General features: G+C 46.7%; 1 protein-coding gene across 2 annotated transcripts; it reads left to right on the top strand.

Annotated features, from left to right (window-relative positions):
* Window positions 1-813: 813 nt before the first annotated feature.
* On the top strand, window positions 814-12309 carry MPC1 (mitochondrial pyruvate carrier 1). 2 transcript variants are annotated; one of them, XM_065888868.1, is made up of 5 exons: window positions 814-1020; window positions 8233-8236; window positions 10574-10670; window positions 11344-11476; window positions 11795-12309. In XM_065888868.1, the coding sequence occupies exons 1-5, from the start codon at window positions 950-952 to the stop codon at window positions 11817-11819; spliced, it is 330 nt and encodes a 109-aa protein (XP_065744940.1). In that variant the 5' UTR covers window positions 814-949; the 3' UTR covers window positions 11820-12309. The 2 variants fall into 2 exon arrangements, with proteins under 2 accessions (XP_065744940.1, XP_065744938.1); XM_065888866.1 differs by lacking the exon at window positions 8233-8236 and adding an exon at window positions 2265-2268 and having other exon boundaries at window positions 950-1020; window positions 11795-11819.
* Window positions 12310-19232: the final 6923 nt, after the last annotated feature.

Consider the following 19232-nt stretch of genomic DNA (forward strand, 5'->3'; position numbering starts at 1 on the left):
CAGGATTCTGCACCTTGATTTTTTTCCCTATAAATTTTAAAGATCTTTCCATATCAGCACACATAGTTCCCTTATTCTTTTAAACTACCGTATAGTATTCGATGATGGAATGGATGCACCACGATTTGACTCTGTCCCTTTGATGGGTATGTAACTCATTTCCAATCCTTCCATATCAAAAATAATGGTGTTTACATTCCAACTGAAGTCCTTGCTAGAGATGCCCAAGGGTCTCTGCCCCCATGCTCTCATCCGGGGCATTTTAGATGACGCAGCCGTCTACAGTTTTGGCCAGGGTAAAACATTTACAATAAACAGAAACAAAACAAAGCCCTTAACAGCCGGAGCCACCCACGTCTCCCTCTCCACGCGGTGCGCCCCACACGTGGCGCTGCGGTTCCCGCGCTGGTCCAGAGCTAGCGGACCTGCTCTCCGGCACGTGTAGCGGCAACTGCGGACGCAGCCCGCGCGCCGCTGCTGCGCTCCTCCCGGCGCCCACCTCCAATCTGGAGCCTGCAGGCCCGGGCGGCCGCGGGGGCTCGCGGATGCTGCAAAGGCCCACGATATGCGGGCGGCGGGCAGTCCCGAGCGCCCTCGGACAATCATCTGCCAGCCCGGAGGGCGCCAGCGCGGGCGCCTGGCAACCACCAGCCAATCGCCGCCGGACCCCGGCCGTTTTACGGCAGCAAGCCTCGCCCCCACGCGCTGCCGAGGGGCGGGGAGGAGGTGTGCGGCGAGCGCGAGCCAATCCGTGCCGCCGCCTCCCGCCCTGCGCCCTCCCATTGGCCCAGAGTCAGGTGGCGGGCCGCGACCGTACGGTGGGGCCGAGCTGTCGTGAGGCACGCCGGCGGGCGGTTGTGGTGTCCGCGCTGTCCGCTCCGCCGGGCGTCATTGGGCTCGGAGGAGCGGCGCCGAGGGCACCGCGGGCGGCCTGGTGTCTGGCACGGCCATGGCGGGCGCGCTGGTGCGGAAGGCGGCGGACTATGTCCGGAGCAAGGACTTCCGGGACTACCTCATGAGGTGACGAGTCCCCGGGGCCGGACCCACCGAGGGGTCCGGGGTGCGGAGCCGACGCCGCCGGGACGAGGGGCCGCGAGGGTGCGGGCAGCGGGGTGGGCTCCGCGCAGCGGGGCGGGGATTCCGGGGCGGCGGGGCGGTGGGTTGCGGACAGCGGGGTTGGGGTTCCCGGCCGCGGGGCGGGAGTCCAGGCAGCCGGGCGGGGTCCCGGGGTAGTGGCGCCTGGGGCTCCGGACAGTGGGGCAGCGGGGCGGGCCGGAGCCCCGACGGGGGAACCCCCACCCCGGCGCGGGCGGGCGCCGAGAGCGGGCCCGGTCCGGCGAGTGGGGCCGGGGCTCCGGCTCGGCAGGTGTGTGCCCAGGTGTGCGGCGGACCTGCCCCGGGCGCGGGCTGGGAGGGCGCGTCCCGGCATCGCTCGGTGGAAGGTGAGCCGCAGGTGCTCCTTTTCCGCGACAAGGGCACCGAGTCTGCCCGGTCGACCTCGCCCTTCGGATTTCGCAGCTTCAGGACGTCAAGCGTGGGACGGAATCAAATCTAACATACGAATATTCTGCCAACCAAGGGCATACTTTTTAATATTCTGCTTTCCATTAAGTCTTTACTTTCAATGAGAAAGAAAGGGCAGTGGCGGGATGAAAAGCCTACTTCCTATGTTTTATTTTATTTTTTGGCTTCGCCGCTCGTCAGGCGGGGTCCTAATCCCGCCCCCGCACAGGGACCACCTGCGCCCCCTGCATTGGAAGCGCTAGTCTTAACCACTGGACCTCCAGGGAAGTCCCACTTTCTGTATTTTATTTTCGCCTGTAATCTTGAGATGCTTGCTTTTTATTTCATTTATTTAATATAACTTTAAAACCGTCTTAATATAGTTTATTTAGGTGTATACATTTTAGTTTTTCTTTGTGTGATTTTTTTTAAAGCCTGGGTTAGTGTAGGGCTGCAGTGTTTTTCAACAGGTTAGTGTAGTAAAGAGGTGAAGTGATGACAGCTGAGGAGAAATAACTATCCTTAGGGTACAGTATGAAGGTAGCTTCATTTTACCAGTAAAAGAAAAAAAAAGGATTATTTTTTTAAATTCGGAATTTTGTTGCAAATACTGCTTGCTTGTGATTTTAAAGGGCAGTAGGGTAAGAAAAATAATTGTCTGCCACGTGGTAAATTTGGAAACAGAAGCTTCACTCTTGACTTTCCAAAAACGAACTTTGTGTACTTGCATAGGACCATGATTAATTAGGATAGATGTTTAGCACAGTGGAGCAGAGTATTTATCAGAGTAATGTGTTGGGGAGATCGGAGGAAAGTGGTCATGGGAGGCTGTGTTATTAGTCCCTGCGGTCAAGTTTCTCTATGACTTCAGATATTACCTTAGGTTTTACTAATGTTTCTCCTTTGTATGAGCCTTCCTAATAGTTAAGTACAGCTAAGGGTAAAACTGTATGATGTAATTAAGAATAAAGTCGTATCCATATTAGAAATATGCTGATGATTACCTAACGTTCTATTACACAAGAAGAATTTGTAAAATATATGTATTTTCAATGAAGAGAGTTAGCCCTGCTTTTCTAAATGTATGTTTTTTTTACTAGCCAGGTGTCTGTGAGCCAGGTATTTCAATTGAATATTTGATATATGGTCTAACCTTTTTCCAAAGATTAAGTTCATGTAGCTTTAATGTTTACATGCCTTTTCTAGTATTGCTTTAATTGTATCAAGCTCTGACTAAATGAGGAAAAAAAGAGAATTGCAGTGTCCAGGAATAGTGCTGCCTGGTAGGACATCCAGCTAGGATTCTGAAGAATGACTTCTAGCCGAGGGATCCCCAGCAGGCAATCCCGGTGGACTTTGTTACCCTGTCTGTGAGATGGGTTTAATGACAGTGCCCTGTCTGGTTGGAATGTGAAAATACTTGGAAACCCCAAATCAGTACGTATTTCTAGTACATCTTGCTATTTTTGTAGCAGAAACATTTAAAAAAGTGTACTGATATGGGAAAAGTTAAAACCTTAAGTGTGAGTGTTACTGAACAGAACTTGAGTCTGTGCACCCGGCACACAGCAAAGCCGGTCTCCTGACACTGGCTGTGGGGAAGGGAAGTGCAGCGTTTACTGCAGGGCGCCTGCCAACCAAGGAGAAGGGGCAACTCATGCTCAGGAGACGCAAACTCCCAGATGGCTTTCAGGGAGGGGTTTTAAAGGCACATGAGGCGTGAGGGTTGCAGGGTGCCTGATCGGTTTGTGGACTTTCTTCCGACTGGTGGGTGGTGAGGTAACAGGGTGATATTTTGGGAATCTCAGTGTCAACCTTCTGGTTCCAGCTAGTCTGAAGGCTGCTTCTCGTGGTGGGAATGTAGTGACCATCCTCCACCCGGGTGGGAGCCTTAGTTCCTGCAGAACAACTCAAAGATACGTGTTAGATTGATACGTATGTCCCTTCAGGAGGAACTAGGGCTCTGTTTTATCGCTGAACTATTGTTTAAGCTGTCATTACTTGCCTTGCTTAACTGCTTTTCCTTCTTCCTGCATTCCCTCACTTCCCTCGTTAGTAACTGCTTGAGTTCGCCCTTGGGAACTTGGGGAAGGCCTGGAAGACTAAAGCCTTTTTCTACAACAAGAAACGGGGGACACAGAGGGGCTTTTGTACTCAGGAAGGCCCTGCAGGGTCCTGCTCAGTTTCATGAGGCGTAAAGCTCTGCGATTTTGACTTGGAAATCCTTCTGTGGACTGAACAGGTGAAGTGAGATGTCCGCTGGCCTTGTCTTCCCTGCTGCTCCTGGCGGCAGGGGGACTTCATGCCAGCCTGCAGAGCAGTGATTGAGTGACTGGGCTGATATCAAAACACTCAGCAGCAGCTCTTTCATTAGCTTTTCCTCCAGAAAGGAGTCCCTTCTCCCCAGCATGTATTAGAGGAACGTTTCCCCTGTTTGTTCCTCTAGTCTTCTTGCTTACGGCCCCTGCTTTGCTTTGGCAAATAAATAAAGCCATAAGGAGACAATTTCATATTCTCTTCCAATCAGAGATGGGGCCCTGTGCCTTCTCGCCTCGTCAGTCATTTGCACTCCTGAACAACTCAAGCTCTCTAGCGTTCTTTTTACAGCCTGCCGAAGGGGTGTAGAGGTTTTCCAAACTAAAACTGCTCTAGAATTTTTAAAGTCATTTTATTAACAACATAGTTGAAGCTTTTAGCAAAAATTTAAAGTCATATTTTACATAGATTATAACCTCCTGTCAATTACATTTTATGGACAAGACTGAAATGTCTTTCTTACTTAAGTGAATTTCCAAGTGTATTTTAAAATGTTGATTTTTCTTTTTCATCGAGGAACGGGAGTTAGAAGAACAGGCTGTAACCAAAGGCAGTGTGTGGACTTTGATTGGATCTGATATGGGAAAAAAACAGCTATAAACAGCATTACTGGGACAACTGGGGCATTTAACTTGGGTCTTAGTATTAAACTGTTAAGTAATTCCTGACAGTTTTTGTTGGAAGCGATGGCAGTAGTATTACACCTATAGGTGATGGGTTTGATGATGGGTTTGCAGCCCAGCCCGTTTGCTTTCCAGCTGTGTAGTCTTGGACAAATTGCTTCGTGTTGGGGCTTTGGTAGCTGTTTGACAACACAGCACAGCGCTGTGTATATTACAGAAGTAAATGTTCTATTGTTACTGTTATCAGTATTCCGTGTTTAATCCCTGGGCTCCCAGTGCTCCTGATGCCTTCCATCCTTCCTTTCACTGATTTCTTCTTACTTACTTTAATGAGAATCTCGAATCAGGAACTTCCTGGATCTCTATTATCGTTTTGTTTTGTTTTTTTAAATAAGCTATTTCCTCACATACGTTATTGGTGGAGTAAAAGAAGATAGCTGTCTCTTTTTTGCCCTTATTCTCCCTCCTGAATTTTGGTTAAGAAAAATAAATTAGAACGAGCAACTAAGTTTTGAGGTAGGATGTATGTTCTAGGGACCGAGTCGGTCAAGGTCTGTGTATATTTATCCTAGAGATTTACTCCCCTCCCTCAGAAGTGAACAGAGGTATACGCGCACATATGTATTTGGATATATGTGCAAAGAATGTTTCCTTAGGTAGAACCTAGATCACGAGTATTTGAAAATCAGTTAATCAGTCAGCATGCTCTTGTAAATCCGAAGTGAGTCGGCTGTTGGCGGTGAATATTCTCCAGTTAATGAGGTTATCTATTCTAAGTTATTTTAACTTCTTAGTTTCCAGGAGAGCTTTAAGAATTTATATTTACTGCCCAAGTGAGAAGTTGCAGTGGAAAACAGGGAGTCTTTCACAAGTTATAGGATATTAGAGCTGGAATGGACCTCAGACATCAGGTAGTCCAACACTTCATCTGCCATATGGAAAAACAGATCCAAACCAGGCGGAAAAGTTGAGACCCTCTGGACGCCAAACCTGTGAAGCCAAAACAGGAATGTCATTAAGATGACATTCAGATTTAAAGGGAAATGGTTATGCACAAAAATGGTTTTGAAAAGAAGGTTTCAGGTACTTTCTTTGCACCTGCTTTTCCTGTGTCTGCCTCCCTTCTCTGCCATGCTGCTTGCAGACCCGCCCCTGGCCTTACTTCCCTGCCATGTAAATGACCTTCAGAAAGTTACTGAGGCTGAAAGTGTTGAAGCAGAACTGGCCACAGGAATCTCTTTTCTGCCGTCCAGTTTAGTTTTGACCACCTAAATACAGTTGAATACCACACCTTCTGATTGTTAAATCTCCCTCTCATTTTAACTTGGACTGGAAAATGAGGTACACGTTGCTGAGCATAACTGAAATGGCAGTGAGCGTTTTCAGCCCGTAGGAGAACTGCAGTCTAGAGCGTCTCCAAGCCTTACCCCGCCCTCAGTGACGACATAAACAGACTATGCTAGGCTGCCACTTAGATCCTTTCAGTACTGTGTAAGCAAGTTATAAATTACTCACAGTACTTTCAGAGAAAGCTAACAGTTACTGTCAGTAATTTTAGGAAAGGAAGAAACAGATTGGCAATGCCGAGAAGACACTAAGGAAATAAAAATGAGCTTAGAAGAAACCTGGAGCCAAACAAACAGTATTCCAAATTAAGGAGAAACAGAGGATAAAGTTTATTCACGGTAGTCATCCTCCTTTGTCACCTCCATCATCATTCTTAACGGGGGAGATCGGTTTTTCCTCCACAAGAATTCAAGGTCATAAGTGAACCAAGAAAACCCTTATGCATTTTGAGGTTGTTTTAACCTTCACTGAAATAAAATACAGGCAACATACCGAATAAAGAGAAAGTCAAGGGTATTTTCCACACAGTTTTAACATTATTGTCCGCCAGCTGCAGTTTGTGTTGCTTATAAGTTTATCTTTCTTTGGAACAGAAACTAATACACACTAGGAAGCTTTTCTTGTCCAGTCTGGCTCTGCACAAGTATGCTTCTCAGATTTTTTGCCTGAGTACTTGATGCATGTTTTGGACACAGTTCTGACATAGAATTAAGGGATGCTGAGTTGTGGCTTTTTGTATTTCCCAGGGATGTTTAGAATAAATTTATCCTCAGATTGGCTTATCGTCATTAAACCTCTATTAAAGTGACGTGATCAACATTATTTTTGCGGTCGCTTTCACATAGGACTTTGGGATTGAGCAGGGTATGATGGCAGAAGTTATTCCTCCTTCGCACTCCTTTATAACCTGCCTGTTGTAAAACAGGGTAGAACTTGAACTATTGCACAACTCAAGGAAAGAGTCCGGAATTGAAAACTCAATTATCTCCGAGCTGACAAGTTCGATTTTAAGAAACACATCTTTTAAAATATTTTTGTAGGAAAAAAATGTGCCATTGGTAATTTATAGATAAATAAAAGGCCTGTGTTCAGATCCTGAGCAAAGGAGAGGGACACCACAGGTGACTGTAGTCCATGAACTACTGGATCCTGCCCTCTGACCCGATAAGGGACTCGCCCTCTCTGCCGTCCAAACACTGTGCTCAGCTTGGACTTGCTGTGAAATACAACCTTGGCAACGTAATTTGTTACCGCAGTGGAAACGTTATCTATGAAAACAGTGCCCTTAACGTTGAAAGACGGACTCTTTCTAGGCTGTTCGTATTTCATAACAGAACCTATTTGAAGTATATTATTAGCATCGTCAACAGCTACTGTCATGCTGGAGATTAGAACCTCCTTGACCTCTACATCAAAACAACTAGCGGAGCTGTTTGGACGAGACAGTGTGTATAGAGGATTTCATCATTTTATTTCAGTGATTCTTTCAGGAGCTACACTTTTAAGAGTTTGCCTTATCAGAACAATGAAGCTATATCCTGAAAAGAAGAATTGCCATCTCAGAAGTAAAAGTAATTCGACGTATTTCTGAATGGTATTAATTTTAGCATTCAGGAAAACAATTCACTTAACATTAGAAGACTTTTCTCTTCATCCATTCAGCAAACATTTTTTGAGTGCCTCGTGAATTCTGGGCACCGCTTGGGCCAGAGTTTCAGCTGTGAACAGAATATGGAATTACACGCCTATTTTTAGGAGCTTACATTCTGGTGAGGGCCTGTTGGTAAGTAAAAATGGAAAGTCCGTTGCTGGTAGAATTCTGCAGCATTGTGCTTCTCTCCAACTTGTCGTTTTCAAAGAAATGCCCCCTATAAGCCCGTGCTGTCCAGTCTGAGAGCCACAAGCCCCAGGTGGCAGGGGAGCTCGTGGAGGGTGGCCAGTCCGAGCTGAGCTGTGCAGCGGTGTCGACACCCACCGGATCTCGGAGACTCAGTGCCGAAAAAGAATGTAAAATACCTCATCAATAGGTTGTTATTGATTACGTGTTCAAATTAAAATATTTAGAAATGTTGGAATAAATAATAAAATTAACTCCTGTTGTTTTTCACTTTTGTTAACATGACTTCTAGAAATTTTTAAATTTCATGTGACTCCTGTTCGTGACTTGCATTATATTCCTGTTGGATAGCTCCACTCTAAGGATTAAGTTTACGTTTCATAAAATTCAGGTTTACTTTCATTAGGTCAAAGTTATTGACCTAATATCACTAGATCTTCTCAAGGAAAAGAAGAGAATATGTGCTGCTAGCGTTGTAGTTCTGTTACTGAAACTTGAATACGTGTATGAGGTTAAAGTAACCGAAATCTTTCAAAGCATCTGATCTTCTTTTTTTTTCCCCTCATGTCTCTCCTGTCTGAACCTCGGTGACTCCTCACAAAATAGTACGGTAAGAACCCGTCGCTACTTCATATCGGGCTTCTGCAGACTTTCTGCATTAACAGAGTATGGACAGGAGACAGCCATCATGCCACATCCTTGTGGGTCCCGGGCTAAGGGCACCTCCAGTGACCCCTTGGTCCTCCGGTTCCACTCTGGACACTGACTTCTCTGCAGGACCGGTGCATTGACTGACGAGTATCTGACAGAGCACAGACCAAACATGTATTCCAGGAAAGGGAAGTGAGAACTAGAGTCTTGTACTCCATAGAAAAGATGCATTATTAACTTCCTGTGGTTAGATATTTTAGTAACTAGTGTTGAAATTATCTTTGCCTTTTATGTTCTTTTTATGAACTGTCTCAAGTATATCTCAATGCTTATAATCACGAGTGTATATATAGCCCTTAACTTGCAGAGCGCTGCTTCATATAACCCTACACTCACCACAGTAAAACTCTGAATACTGTCTTGTGACCAGAAGTCCCCCGGGCTGCCTCAGGTTTCAGATTTATGCCGTGGCCTCTTACTACCTGGCTGCAGCTGTGAGCGCAGACGCCTGGCATGGCTGAGCCCCTCAGGGCAGCGCTGAGTGCATAATGCGGGGATCTGGGGGCCACCGTGCAGAGTAGAGCAGAGCGGTGGAAAGTGATTAAACAGCCAAGCGATGGGAATAGACTGACGTGGTCAAAAAAAGGAGGAGAGAAACATCACTGGAGTAACAGAGAGTTGAAAGTGAAGGGACACAAAGGAAAGGACAGGAGGGGAAACAGGTGGGTAGGTGAGGAGGGATAGATACTCCATCACCAGAGGTCTGGAGGATGAGGAAGGAGGAAAATGGCCAGGCTTCATCTAGGTACAAGAAACATTAAAGTGTCAGCAATGAGTAGCTGAGACAAAATCCAGTCTGAAAGCAGGAGGACTAAATAGCCTTCCCCAGAACCTCAAAGATTCTTTATACCAACTGTGCCTGAGGTGCAGCGTCCATAACTCAGGTGTGGGATTCTGCAGTACTCACCATGCTGGCAGTAGAAAAGCTCTGACAGTTTTATAGCTATTTAAGGCAGAGGCCTCGTGCTTACATTAAACACGTTATGTAAATGTTTCAAAATATTCTTAAATCATGACGAAGGTAATTCTCACTTATTTTTCTTGCATTTCCTTGTTTCTCATTCTTACGGAGTTTTTGGATTTTAATGACTCTTGGTCAGTATTAGAAATGCAGGTCTAGAAAGGTACTTTGCAGTCTGCGTGTATCTTAAATGCTCTGATAGGCAGAAATAAAGCACTGTTTAATGTTCTGGTAACTGAAAAGGGTCTTCACCCAAAACTGTGTGGTTTCCTTCATATTTTATTTTATTTTTTGTTTTTCACTTTTTTTTTTGGCCGTGCTGCACTGCTTTCGGGATCTTAGTTCCCCATCCAGGGATGGAACCTGGGCCAGGGCAGTGAAAGCACCAAGTCCTAACCGTTGGACCGCCAGGGAACTCCCTCCTTCATATTTTAAAGCATTATTTGCAAATTGTACATAAATAAAACAATTTTTAATTTAACGGGGAAAGCCCCTGGACTCATTTCAACCTCGGAAGTTAAACTAAGTTGCATGTCGCTACTGATCAACGTGGACGACTTCATTTCGGTACCCTGGGACGGCTGTGGCCGCGCATGAGAAACTCCTGATCCATTTCTTAAGTATAGGCTGTTCATTTCGGTACCCTGGGACGGCCGTGGCCGTGCATGAGAAACTCCTGATCATTTCTTAAGTATAGGCTGTTCCGATTGCTTCAGAATTAATTTTCAGTTTAATTTCTCATTATCTGGGGCTCTGAGTGTAGATTTTTAGGTTCTCTGATCTTCATATAGCTCGTATGAGCTGAAAAGCAAGTTCTTCCCTTATTAAGTTACTTTCTTCAGAAAAAGTATCCAACTTAGGGTCTGCATCTTAAGAGATGTTGACAAATAAATACCTTAATGAAAATTTGAAAAAAGTTTGATAGATTTAAACGTTACATTACAGAGAATGGTCGTAACAGGTTTAAGTTGTAGCAAGAGTGACTTGTGTAAGAATTGAATCTCATTTGAAAATTCTCTAAACGGGACGGTCTGAGATTACTTAGTTGTGATCTGGAAGCTGGTAGGGACCTTGGTAAAGTGTCTGATCCCTTCTGGTTTGGGGCGCTCACCTTGTGAGAAATGCTGATTCATAGGCCCGTACTTGCACACTGAACGCCTACGCGGTAACCTTCCCCAGTTAACCGCACATTGCACGTCACTGTTTAAGAGAAGTTGTAGCTATTCATGCTCTGTCTTCACTTTTCCTCTTCTTTCTCCCCTCATTTTTTAACAGCACTTTTGGGGCCCAGTAGCCAACTGGGGTCTTCCCATTGCCGCCATCAATGACATGAAAAAGTCTCCGGAGATTATCAGTGGGCGGATGACATTTGGTAAGGATGCAGATTTGAATAATTGGGAGGATCTTTATATATAAAATTATAGCATAATACAGCTCCTGCTTACATTTCAAGTTTGTAGCACCAGACACTAAAGTCACTATTAGAAAGTAACGTAGAGCACCTGACGTCATTGATGGGTGTTACTCCTCATGGTAAGGAAGGAAAAGGGTTACTGTAGTTGGAAGTATTTGTTAAGGTCCCGTTTGCCTTTCAGATGTAGTCCCCCTAGTTAAGGAGTGTGTCCTCTTGAACTTTATGTGGAAAAGGTATCTTAAAGTTTACTTGAAATCCTGATATTTGAACGTAAAACTCGTTGAGGGGATTAAATAGCAGTTCTTTCAGATAAGGGACTATAAACCACTCTAGGGGACAGAAAAGGAGGTTAGAACTGATGTCAGTTTACTGCCATTATGTTCTTTAACTGTTTAAGTAATAAGTAACAGAATACCTAACAGGGGAGCCAACCGTCTGATGAGTTTCCCATTCATGGAAGCATCTAAGCAATAGCTTTTATCATCTGTAAAGGTTTTAGCAGAAGAGCTTCTTTTTTTGAGGCAGTTGAGCCCTGTCAGCCCTCAGCTGGAGGCTGTAGGTCACTGTCCCGCATGTCCCCGGCAGCCCTCAGCTGGAGGCTGTAGGTCACTGTCCCGCATGTCCCCGGCAGCCCTCTGCTGTTACTCGCTGACGTTCATGAGATTCGCCTACAAGGTGCAGCCTCGCAACTGGCTGCTCTTCGCCTGCCACGCCACCAACGAGGTAGCCCAGCTCACCCAGGGGGGACGGCTGCTCCGGCACGAGTAAGTAGATCCCGCTGAGCCTTTGTGTTCTGAGGAGCTGGGGAGGCCTGTGTCTGTCGCGGGGCGGGCTGTGACTGCAGCTGGGGAGACTCGCGGAGCAGAAATACACTGAGAAGCAACTGCGCCGTTGAGACAGTGCGATGAGAATTCACTTATCAAACGTGAAAATTAGCATGAAATAGGGTATTACTGTTCTTACGACATCGCGAGTTGAAATACACGTTAACATAAAGGTGTCTTCTTAAAGCCCCCCAAGGCCTTCGAGGCTGGCGGTGAAGTTGTGTTTCCCATTGCATTTGTCTTTGTGCTCCTTCCCAGGATGTCTAAAAATGCCTCAGCATAACAATGGAAAATGAAGGACCGGCTTCTTGAAGGAGTGGCACTGCCAGCTGCCGCTGCGTCACAGATTCCGCCCTAGTGGATAGTCTTGCTAAGAGAAATATGCGGAATGCTATTTTTACTAACCAGACGATTCTTCTAGAAATAGCAGGGAGTTCCCAAACCCACTCAAGTACTGAATGTTTTACTTCTCTTCAGAAAGCACAGCTCACATATGCGATCAATGTAATGATTCCCAGAGGTGGTTCTGTCTGCAGTAATATGTATGTTATCTGTGAGAAGTTACTTAATGAAAAACCGACGAGAACAAAATTTGTAACCATCAGCATTTAAGTACTCAGAAATCCTGACCTTTCGTTTAATGACCATGAGACAGCTGGCAGCTGGCCACATAGCTAAAATCACATTGCCAGTGTTTGAAAAGGTATTTGTATTTCCATGCAGTGTGTATATTGAAATGCTGTAAATTAATGGCAATAAATGATTTAAATATTTGTCAAATGAGCATGATTAAATGCCTTTTAAGAAACTGAAGAACCATATCCCTAAAAGGTCAATTACAGGTGAAAAGTGGAGCTCCTTGAAAATGATTAAGATGGCTAGGGAAGTGACAAGCTGGGGGCCAGTTTCGGGAAAGCATCCACGTTCCCAGCTATCCATAATGCGCTCTTGCAATGGGCAGGTATTAGAAAAGGCACCCAAGCACTGCGCCTAAAACTGCCCCGAACTAGCTGACTGCAGGCTGCCCGGAAGCATCCTGGGCTTGAGTTTCCCCCCGAGGCAGGTCAGCTAACGTCTGTGCTGTTTCCAGGGAAGCCGTGGGGCTTGCAGTCCCACAGCACGTGTCGACGGCCTGGTGGCCAGCGCCGCGCTGGGCCCCGGGAGTGGAGGCTGACCTCTGGGCAGGGAGCCAGCTCTGCGGGGCAGGGGTGGACCCGCGGCCCGAGAGCGTCCTGAGAGCACAGTCCTCACGCCTCAGGTCACATCACGCACTTAGTTGGAGTTTTTCAACCTTCACCGTGAACGTGAGCACGGTTTCCCATCTCCTGGCAATAGTGGACGAGAGCAGCAGGCGCAGGGCTGACGTCGGCGGGTCTGTGTCCCAGCACCTCCTCAGCTAGCCTGTCCCCTCTGAATCACTTCTGTCACTTTTTCTTTCCTTCAGAGGCGTTACACCGCTTTCAAAGCGCTTTCGGATGCGTTCTTTGAGCCACACGCAGCCCTGTGAAGCCGGACTGGTGCGCTTCCACACGGGGTACAAGGGGGTGTGCGTGGCGGGGCCTCCTGACACGCCGGCTGCGTCTGCCCCGCCACCCGGGGCTGGGGGCCCTCAGGCGCATTCCTCCACAGCTCGCTGGAGTTGAGGGTGGTTGAAAGCAGCTGGCGATAAGAGCCCAGATGGGTTTAATTCAGTTAAAGCCGTGCGTCCTGCTTAATCTGACATACAAGTAGTATAACTGGTAAGAAATTCAAACTATACAGATGCGTACAAAGGAGCCACAGCACGCTCGTGCCTTTCTTCCTGTCCCGTCTGTCCGGAGTCACCACTGTTAGCTTTTGTGGTTTTGGACCTTCCGCTTCCCTTTTCACCTTGGGAAACTCGTCCTACCTACCTGTCTCTAGTGCTAAGTGAGGAGCAGGGATAGCCCGCGGGGGTCAGCCGAGCTGGAAACCGAGATGCCGCCCCAGGCCCGGGACAGATGCCGCCCCAGGCCCGGGAGAGATGCTGCAGAGATGGGAGCAGGAGAGGGCCCGATAACGTCAGTCAACGGTCTGCTTCCCTGAGCTGCTCTCACACCTGGGGAGGAAACGGGGCAGAGGCCAGCAAGGTCACTAATGCTCTGAATGAACACGGATGAGCAGGGCGTGTGCGCGGGCAGAAGGTGTGCGGGGAGGGGTCCCGTGGGAGCCGCAAGGTGGACGGCCCACATCAGAGAGGGTCCTGAGGGGCCCAAACAGAGGACGCGGGTCTCGTACCCTGGCAGCTCCCTGATGGGGTCTCGGGAAGCCCCCAGCTGTCCTCTTTCTCTGAGCACAGTGTCCCGAGGACTGGCAAGGACAGAGGCAAGGATTCCAAGTGAACAATGAGAAAAGGTGGGGCAGGGTGTGCAGTGTTCCACGGCTGGCATCTGACCCCTAATTTCCTACAGCGTCGACACCAACAGGAAATACTGTGCTCTGGAACAAGATTTTGTAAAGGTTCTTGGTTCCTTTAAAGTGACCAGTGTCTCATTAGCAAACAGGACACTTAAAACAAGTGGGCGTTCCATTTATAACTGAAAGCCTAGTCAAGCAGACTGACCAAACGGCATGAAAACTTCGTTGCCGTGGGGACTGGACAGGAGCCTTCCTGGGAGCACCGACTCCAGGGCCTGGGCAAGCTCAGTGCTCTTCCTGGGAACTTAAAGAGCTCTGTCTTGTGGAGACATCTGAAGTGTGTCATCACAGATTGGTGGTCAACACTGTACATCAACTATACTCCAATAAAGTTAAAAGAAAAAATGTGGCTCTTTGGTCTACACTGTGAGAGCAGTGCCTGCTCCCTTCAGGGTGTCCTCAGGGCATCATACCTGAGCATTGGGGGTGTATTAGTAGAGAACACTGCCAGCAATGTAAATACGTAAATACATTAACAATGAATAGGAGTTCACATTTACAGTAACGGCTGCACAGCTAAAACATGAAAACACAAGGACTGGGTTGATGCAAAATGTAATTACTCTAAAAGCCCAATGATCCTGTAACCGAGCAGGACCCGATGGGGCCTTCCTGGAACAGGCCCCTCCCCCAGGTCCTCTTCATCAGCTCCGCTCTGAAGTACCCAGATCATAGTATCTGATGCACCTTTCCCGAGTTGTTTTACAGATGCTAAAACCGCCACCAAATGGAAGAAATTAACTACTTGACCACCATGGGCATGTAGCCCCCAGCCCTACTGGCACCTAAGGATTGATCATGTGAACCCCTGTGACCCCGCCCTGTGACCTCACCTTCAACCAATCAGAACTGCACGAGCTGATCACACACCCTGGGACCCCCCTGCTCCCTCAGCTGGCCTTTGAAAATGCTTTCCTGAAATGCATCAGGGAGTTCGGGTGTTTTGAGCACAAGCTGTCTGGACTCCTTGCTTGGCGCCTGCAGTAAACTCTGCACTTTCCTTCCCCACAGCCCGGGGTCAGTGGATTGGCTTTACCGTGCGGGCAAGTGGACCCAGATTTGGGTCGGTAAAAATACATTTCCAGATTTTTAAATTACCACATATAACGTTGTCTCTAAAAATACTCAAGATCTCAAAATATTTTTCATTTCAAATAATAAAATACAGAGAGAATTTGAAGCTACGAATGCACTATGCCACCTCCATGATAAGGGACACTGACTGTCAGGGCCAAAGTGCCACGAGGGCTTCAGCCCAGGAGCATTTCCTTCCTCTGACAAGTCACGGGACAGAGGTGACCGTAGTGAAGTGCGTCCTGCACTGCCCCATCTTTCCCACCCACAGCGTGGGTCCTGGGCTGGGACGTGTGCCTCCCTGGGAGCAAAAGGTGATAAGCGTCGGTGGTGACAGTTGCCACACGCCTCCCTGCAGAGCTCAATGACTCCTTTTGACTTTCTACATTTTCATCCAGGATTTCTTAGTCGTTTTCTCAGGTGCATGTGTACGGAAGGTTTGCAGACAGTAGCAGGAAAGCAGCAAGAGCTGTTACAACATCTGAGGTCCTGACACCCGACATTACATCAGAGCTCTTCCCAGGCATTTTGAGGCTGGAGATAGATGGGCTCCAGGCTGGGCATTTACAACCAGCCTCCTGGTTACATTTCCTGAGGCGGGAGGCAAGTGGGCTCCAGGCTAGATATTTACAACCAGCCCTCTGTTTGTACTTTGAGATAGAAGTAACAACAGGACCAGGGTAAATAGTTGGATTTTGCCTCCTGAGGACACTTTAAGATAACAGTAGCGGCAGGAACAGAGAGGAGCTAACCCTTGTTTGAGTAATAGATCCACAGGTCACGTATCTCCCATCCTTGGGGCAAGGGAGACATTGCGCATGTGCAGAAAGGCTCCTTGGGGGTCAAAAAGGAGGGGGCACCACCCCATAATATGTGACGCCAAGGCCCCCCATAGGCCTCTGGGCTGGAATCCATCTTGGAAAAAAGTTGCACACGCAGGGTGGGGAGGGTCCTAGGGGAGGTCAGGTGTGGAGAAAGATACCAGATAATTGGCCTAAGGCAAACAAAGACCTGGAAGGAGTGTCCTGTCAATGGCTTAACTGCCTCTTTACCGCGCTCCTCCTCGTTGGTGGGGGGCGCCCACACCCTTTCTCTGCCGGGGTGCATCTCTGCCCTGCTTCTGTCTTAACTAAACAAACTGCTTCTCTGTGTGCTCTCCCACTTGTGGTGCTGTATCTCTAATAATAAACTTGTGCCTGTTTTTACAGCTTTTGCCTCCTTGGGAAAAATGCATTTTTCTTTCTTTATTTTTCCCATCAGCATTGTTTATTTTTTTAATTAATTTTTATTGGAGTATAGTTGCTTTACAATGTTGTGTTAGTTTCTGCTGTACAGCAAAATGAATCAGCCATACGTATACATATATCCCCTTTTTTTGGATTTCCTTCCCATTTAGGTCACCACAGTGCATTAAGTAGAGTTCCCTGTGCTATACAGCATGTTCTCCTCAGTTATCTATTTCATACACAGTATCAATAATATATATGTGTCGATCCCAATCTCCCAATTCCTCCCACCCCTCCTTCCCCCTTGGTGTCTGTACATTTGTTCTCTACGTCTGTGTCTCTACTTCTGCTTTGCGAATAAGATCATCTGTACCATTTTTCTAGGTTCCACATGTATGTGTTAATATACAATATTTATTTTTCTCTTTCTGACTTACTTCATGACACTCTCTAGGTCCATCCACGTCTCTACAAATGACCCAGTTCCTTTCAATGGCTGAGTAATATTCCATTGTATATATGTGCCATATCTTCTTTATCCATTCGTCTGACGATGGACACTTAGGTTGCTTCCATGTCCTGGCTATAGTGAATAGCGCTGCAGTGAACATTGGCGTGCATGTGTCTTTTTGAATTATGGGAGAAATGCATTTTTCAGTGGGGAAAAGAGCCAGGGAAAATTTGCTTGTCTGGTGGCTTGCTGGTCTAGCAGCTAGGATTCCTGGTTTCCATCCAGGCTACCCAGGTTCAATTCCTGGTCAGGGAACTAAGATTGCGCTTCAAGCCACCAGCCACTGCTGCCTCTCTGAGATCAATTTCATTGTCTCAAAATAATTTGTTTTTTCAGGCCCAGGAGAGAGCCAACAAGAGCAAAGCTTGGTGACTGGGGGGGCGGTAGCCCCAGGCAGGGCGTGGCCTTGGAGCCATGGGGGGTGGGAGGAGGGCGGAGGATGGCCTGGGGGGAGGTGCCGGCCAAGGGGTGGCCACGGGGCTCCCAGGATTGTGATGGCGCTCCCAGCTCCACAGAAAAGCTGCATGAGAATCAGCTACCCTCCCTGAGAGCTTTACTACAAAAGCTGATCTCAAAGCCAAGACCTGCTTGCTGGCAGGCACCTTGGGCAAACGTTCCTAAGGCGGCGGGCACAAAACGGGCTGTTGGTCTATATTCCTGATGGAGCCCGGCTCTGATTCCTCTCAGTTGCTCTGAAGGTCCAGCTGAGGCCATCGAGACAATATTTCAGCCCCAACTAGTATTTCTCACCTAATCATTCATGAGGGCCGCTAGACAGTGGTGTTCTATGTCCAGTTATCAGAGGGCCTTCTATAAACTAGGGCTTTACTCCATTAACTAAGACTATACCCTAACCTGGACATGGGCCCTACTGAAAAGGCAGGATAAATAATTCTTTCCTTTTCTGCCCAATTTTTAAAGTATAACTGGTTCAATAGCTGTTTCAGTTGTAACACATTATTTTGAATTAATTTTTCTGGCAGTTTCCCTTTTGAGCATAACAGACTCACGAATTTTCATAGATTGAAAGTGTTTTTATCAACAGTGTTTATTATCATTTTTTGGCTGAACTGTCGTAACTTTGGCCACTGGGAGCCCCCCTCCAGGTCTCTTGGGCTTTGATCCCATTAAGCCTCCACGTTTCCTGGCACGATGCCTCCTGCCCACTCTGAATGTTCGCTTCCCCACCACGAAGACATTTCTACGTGTATGGGGAGCGCGGGCTCCATGTATATGGGGAGTGGGGTTTGCGCCCTACACACGGGCTCTCGGTACCCACTTGCTGCTAGAGGTACAGGGCTCCTTGGCCAGTTCAGCGCACAGTACCCAAAAGGACTTTAAAAAGAAATCATGCATTCATACTGATACTTCCCTGTCAATTCTACTATAGTACCTCTACTTTCTTTCACTTTCGTAATTGAATCTTTTATACTGAATTGCATTATTTCTAACACAAACATTTCATTACTTACTTGCTTTACCCAACAATATAAAGAAAAATGGTTTCTCGGTCACACCCTTATTACTGTAAACAATGAAACTACTGAATACAAGCCCGAAATTTCCCTTATTCTTTGTCCTTGGAATGAACGTCCCAAGTATGTAGGTTCCAAGTAATCGTTCTAAATTCACTTAAAATAATCTTTTGTCTCTGCTACGCAAGCACTTCCCCAATGTAGAGTTCAACACAGTTGTTCGTATTTGTTTTCATTGTGAAGGCTCTTGCATTCTAGCAGCTGCTACTTCTTAGAAGGTGGCAGCTCCTGGCTCGTGTTCCTAGTACAGGAAATTGGAGGCCAGGCTAACAGTTAAATGACTATCCGGGAAATTCCATCTCTATGATCGCTTCAATTCTCCAGTGTAGACGGTGAAGTCTGTCTACACTCATGGGTTCTGGCTGAACAAATCAACTCTACCTTTTCCTACTTAATTTCTAGTACTGTTACAACCTACACAGTTTAATTTTTTAATCTGGTACTGACGTGCAAGTTTTATCTTGTGCCCTTTTTGAGCTATCGCTTTTCTCTTTAAATAAAAATAATATCCAAATTTTCTGCATACCATGCTCTGTATTTTCACACCAAGGCTTACATTACATACATTCAAATAATTCTCAGTTGGTATTTCCTTAACCGCATGCACTCAGTGTTTAATTTTCTTGTAGGGAGATTTTGAGGAGACACATGGTCCCAAGATTCCACAGGGTAAGCAAAGGCAACACACGTAAAAACAAGCTCTCTTTATTTTTTAAATTTTTGTCTGAAATCCTCTCTTCGCTCAGAAGTCAAAATGCAGGGTTTGCTTTTTTAATATATTTTCTAGCACAATCAAATACCCTCTAAGTAGTTCACCCACCTCACACCTTATAGTGACTATAGTTACGTTTTTTAAAATACAAATAAAACACAAGAGTTTAGCCTGACCACATGTGCTTAGTTTGCAAGAGCAG

The sequence above is a fragment of the Phocoena phocoena genome, chromosome 12 (assembly GCF_963924675.1).
Source record: "Phocoena phocoena chromosome 12, mPhoPho1.1, whole genome shotgun sequence".
NCBI classification, from domain to species: Eukaryota; Metazoa; Chordata; class Mammalia; order Artiodactyla; family Phocoenidae; genus Phocoena; species Phocoena phocoena.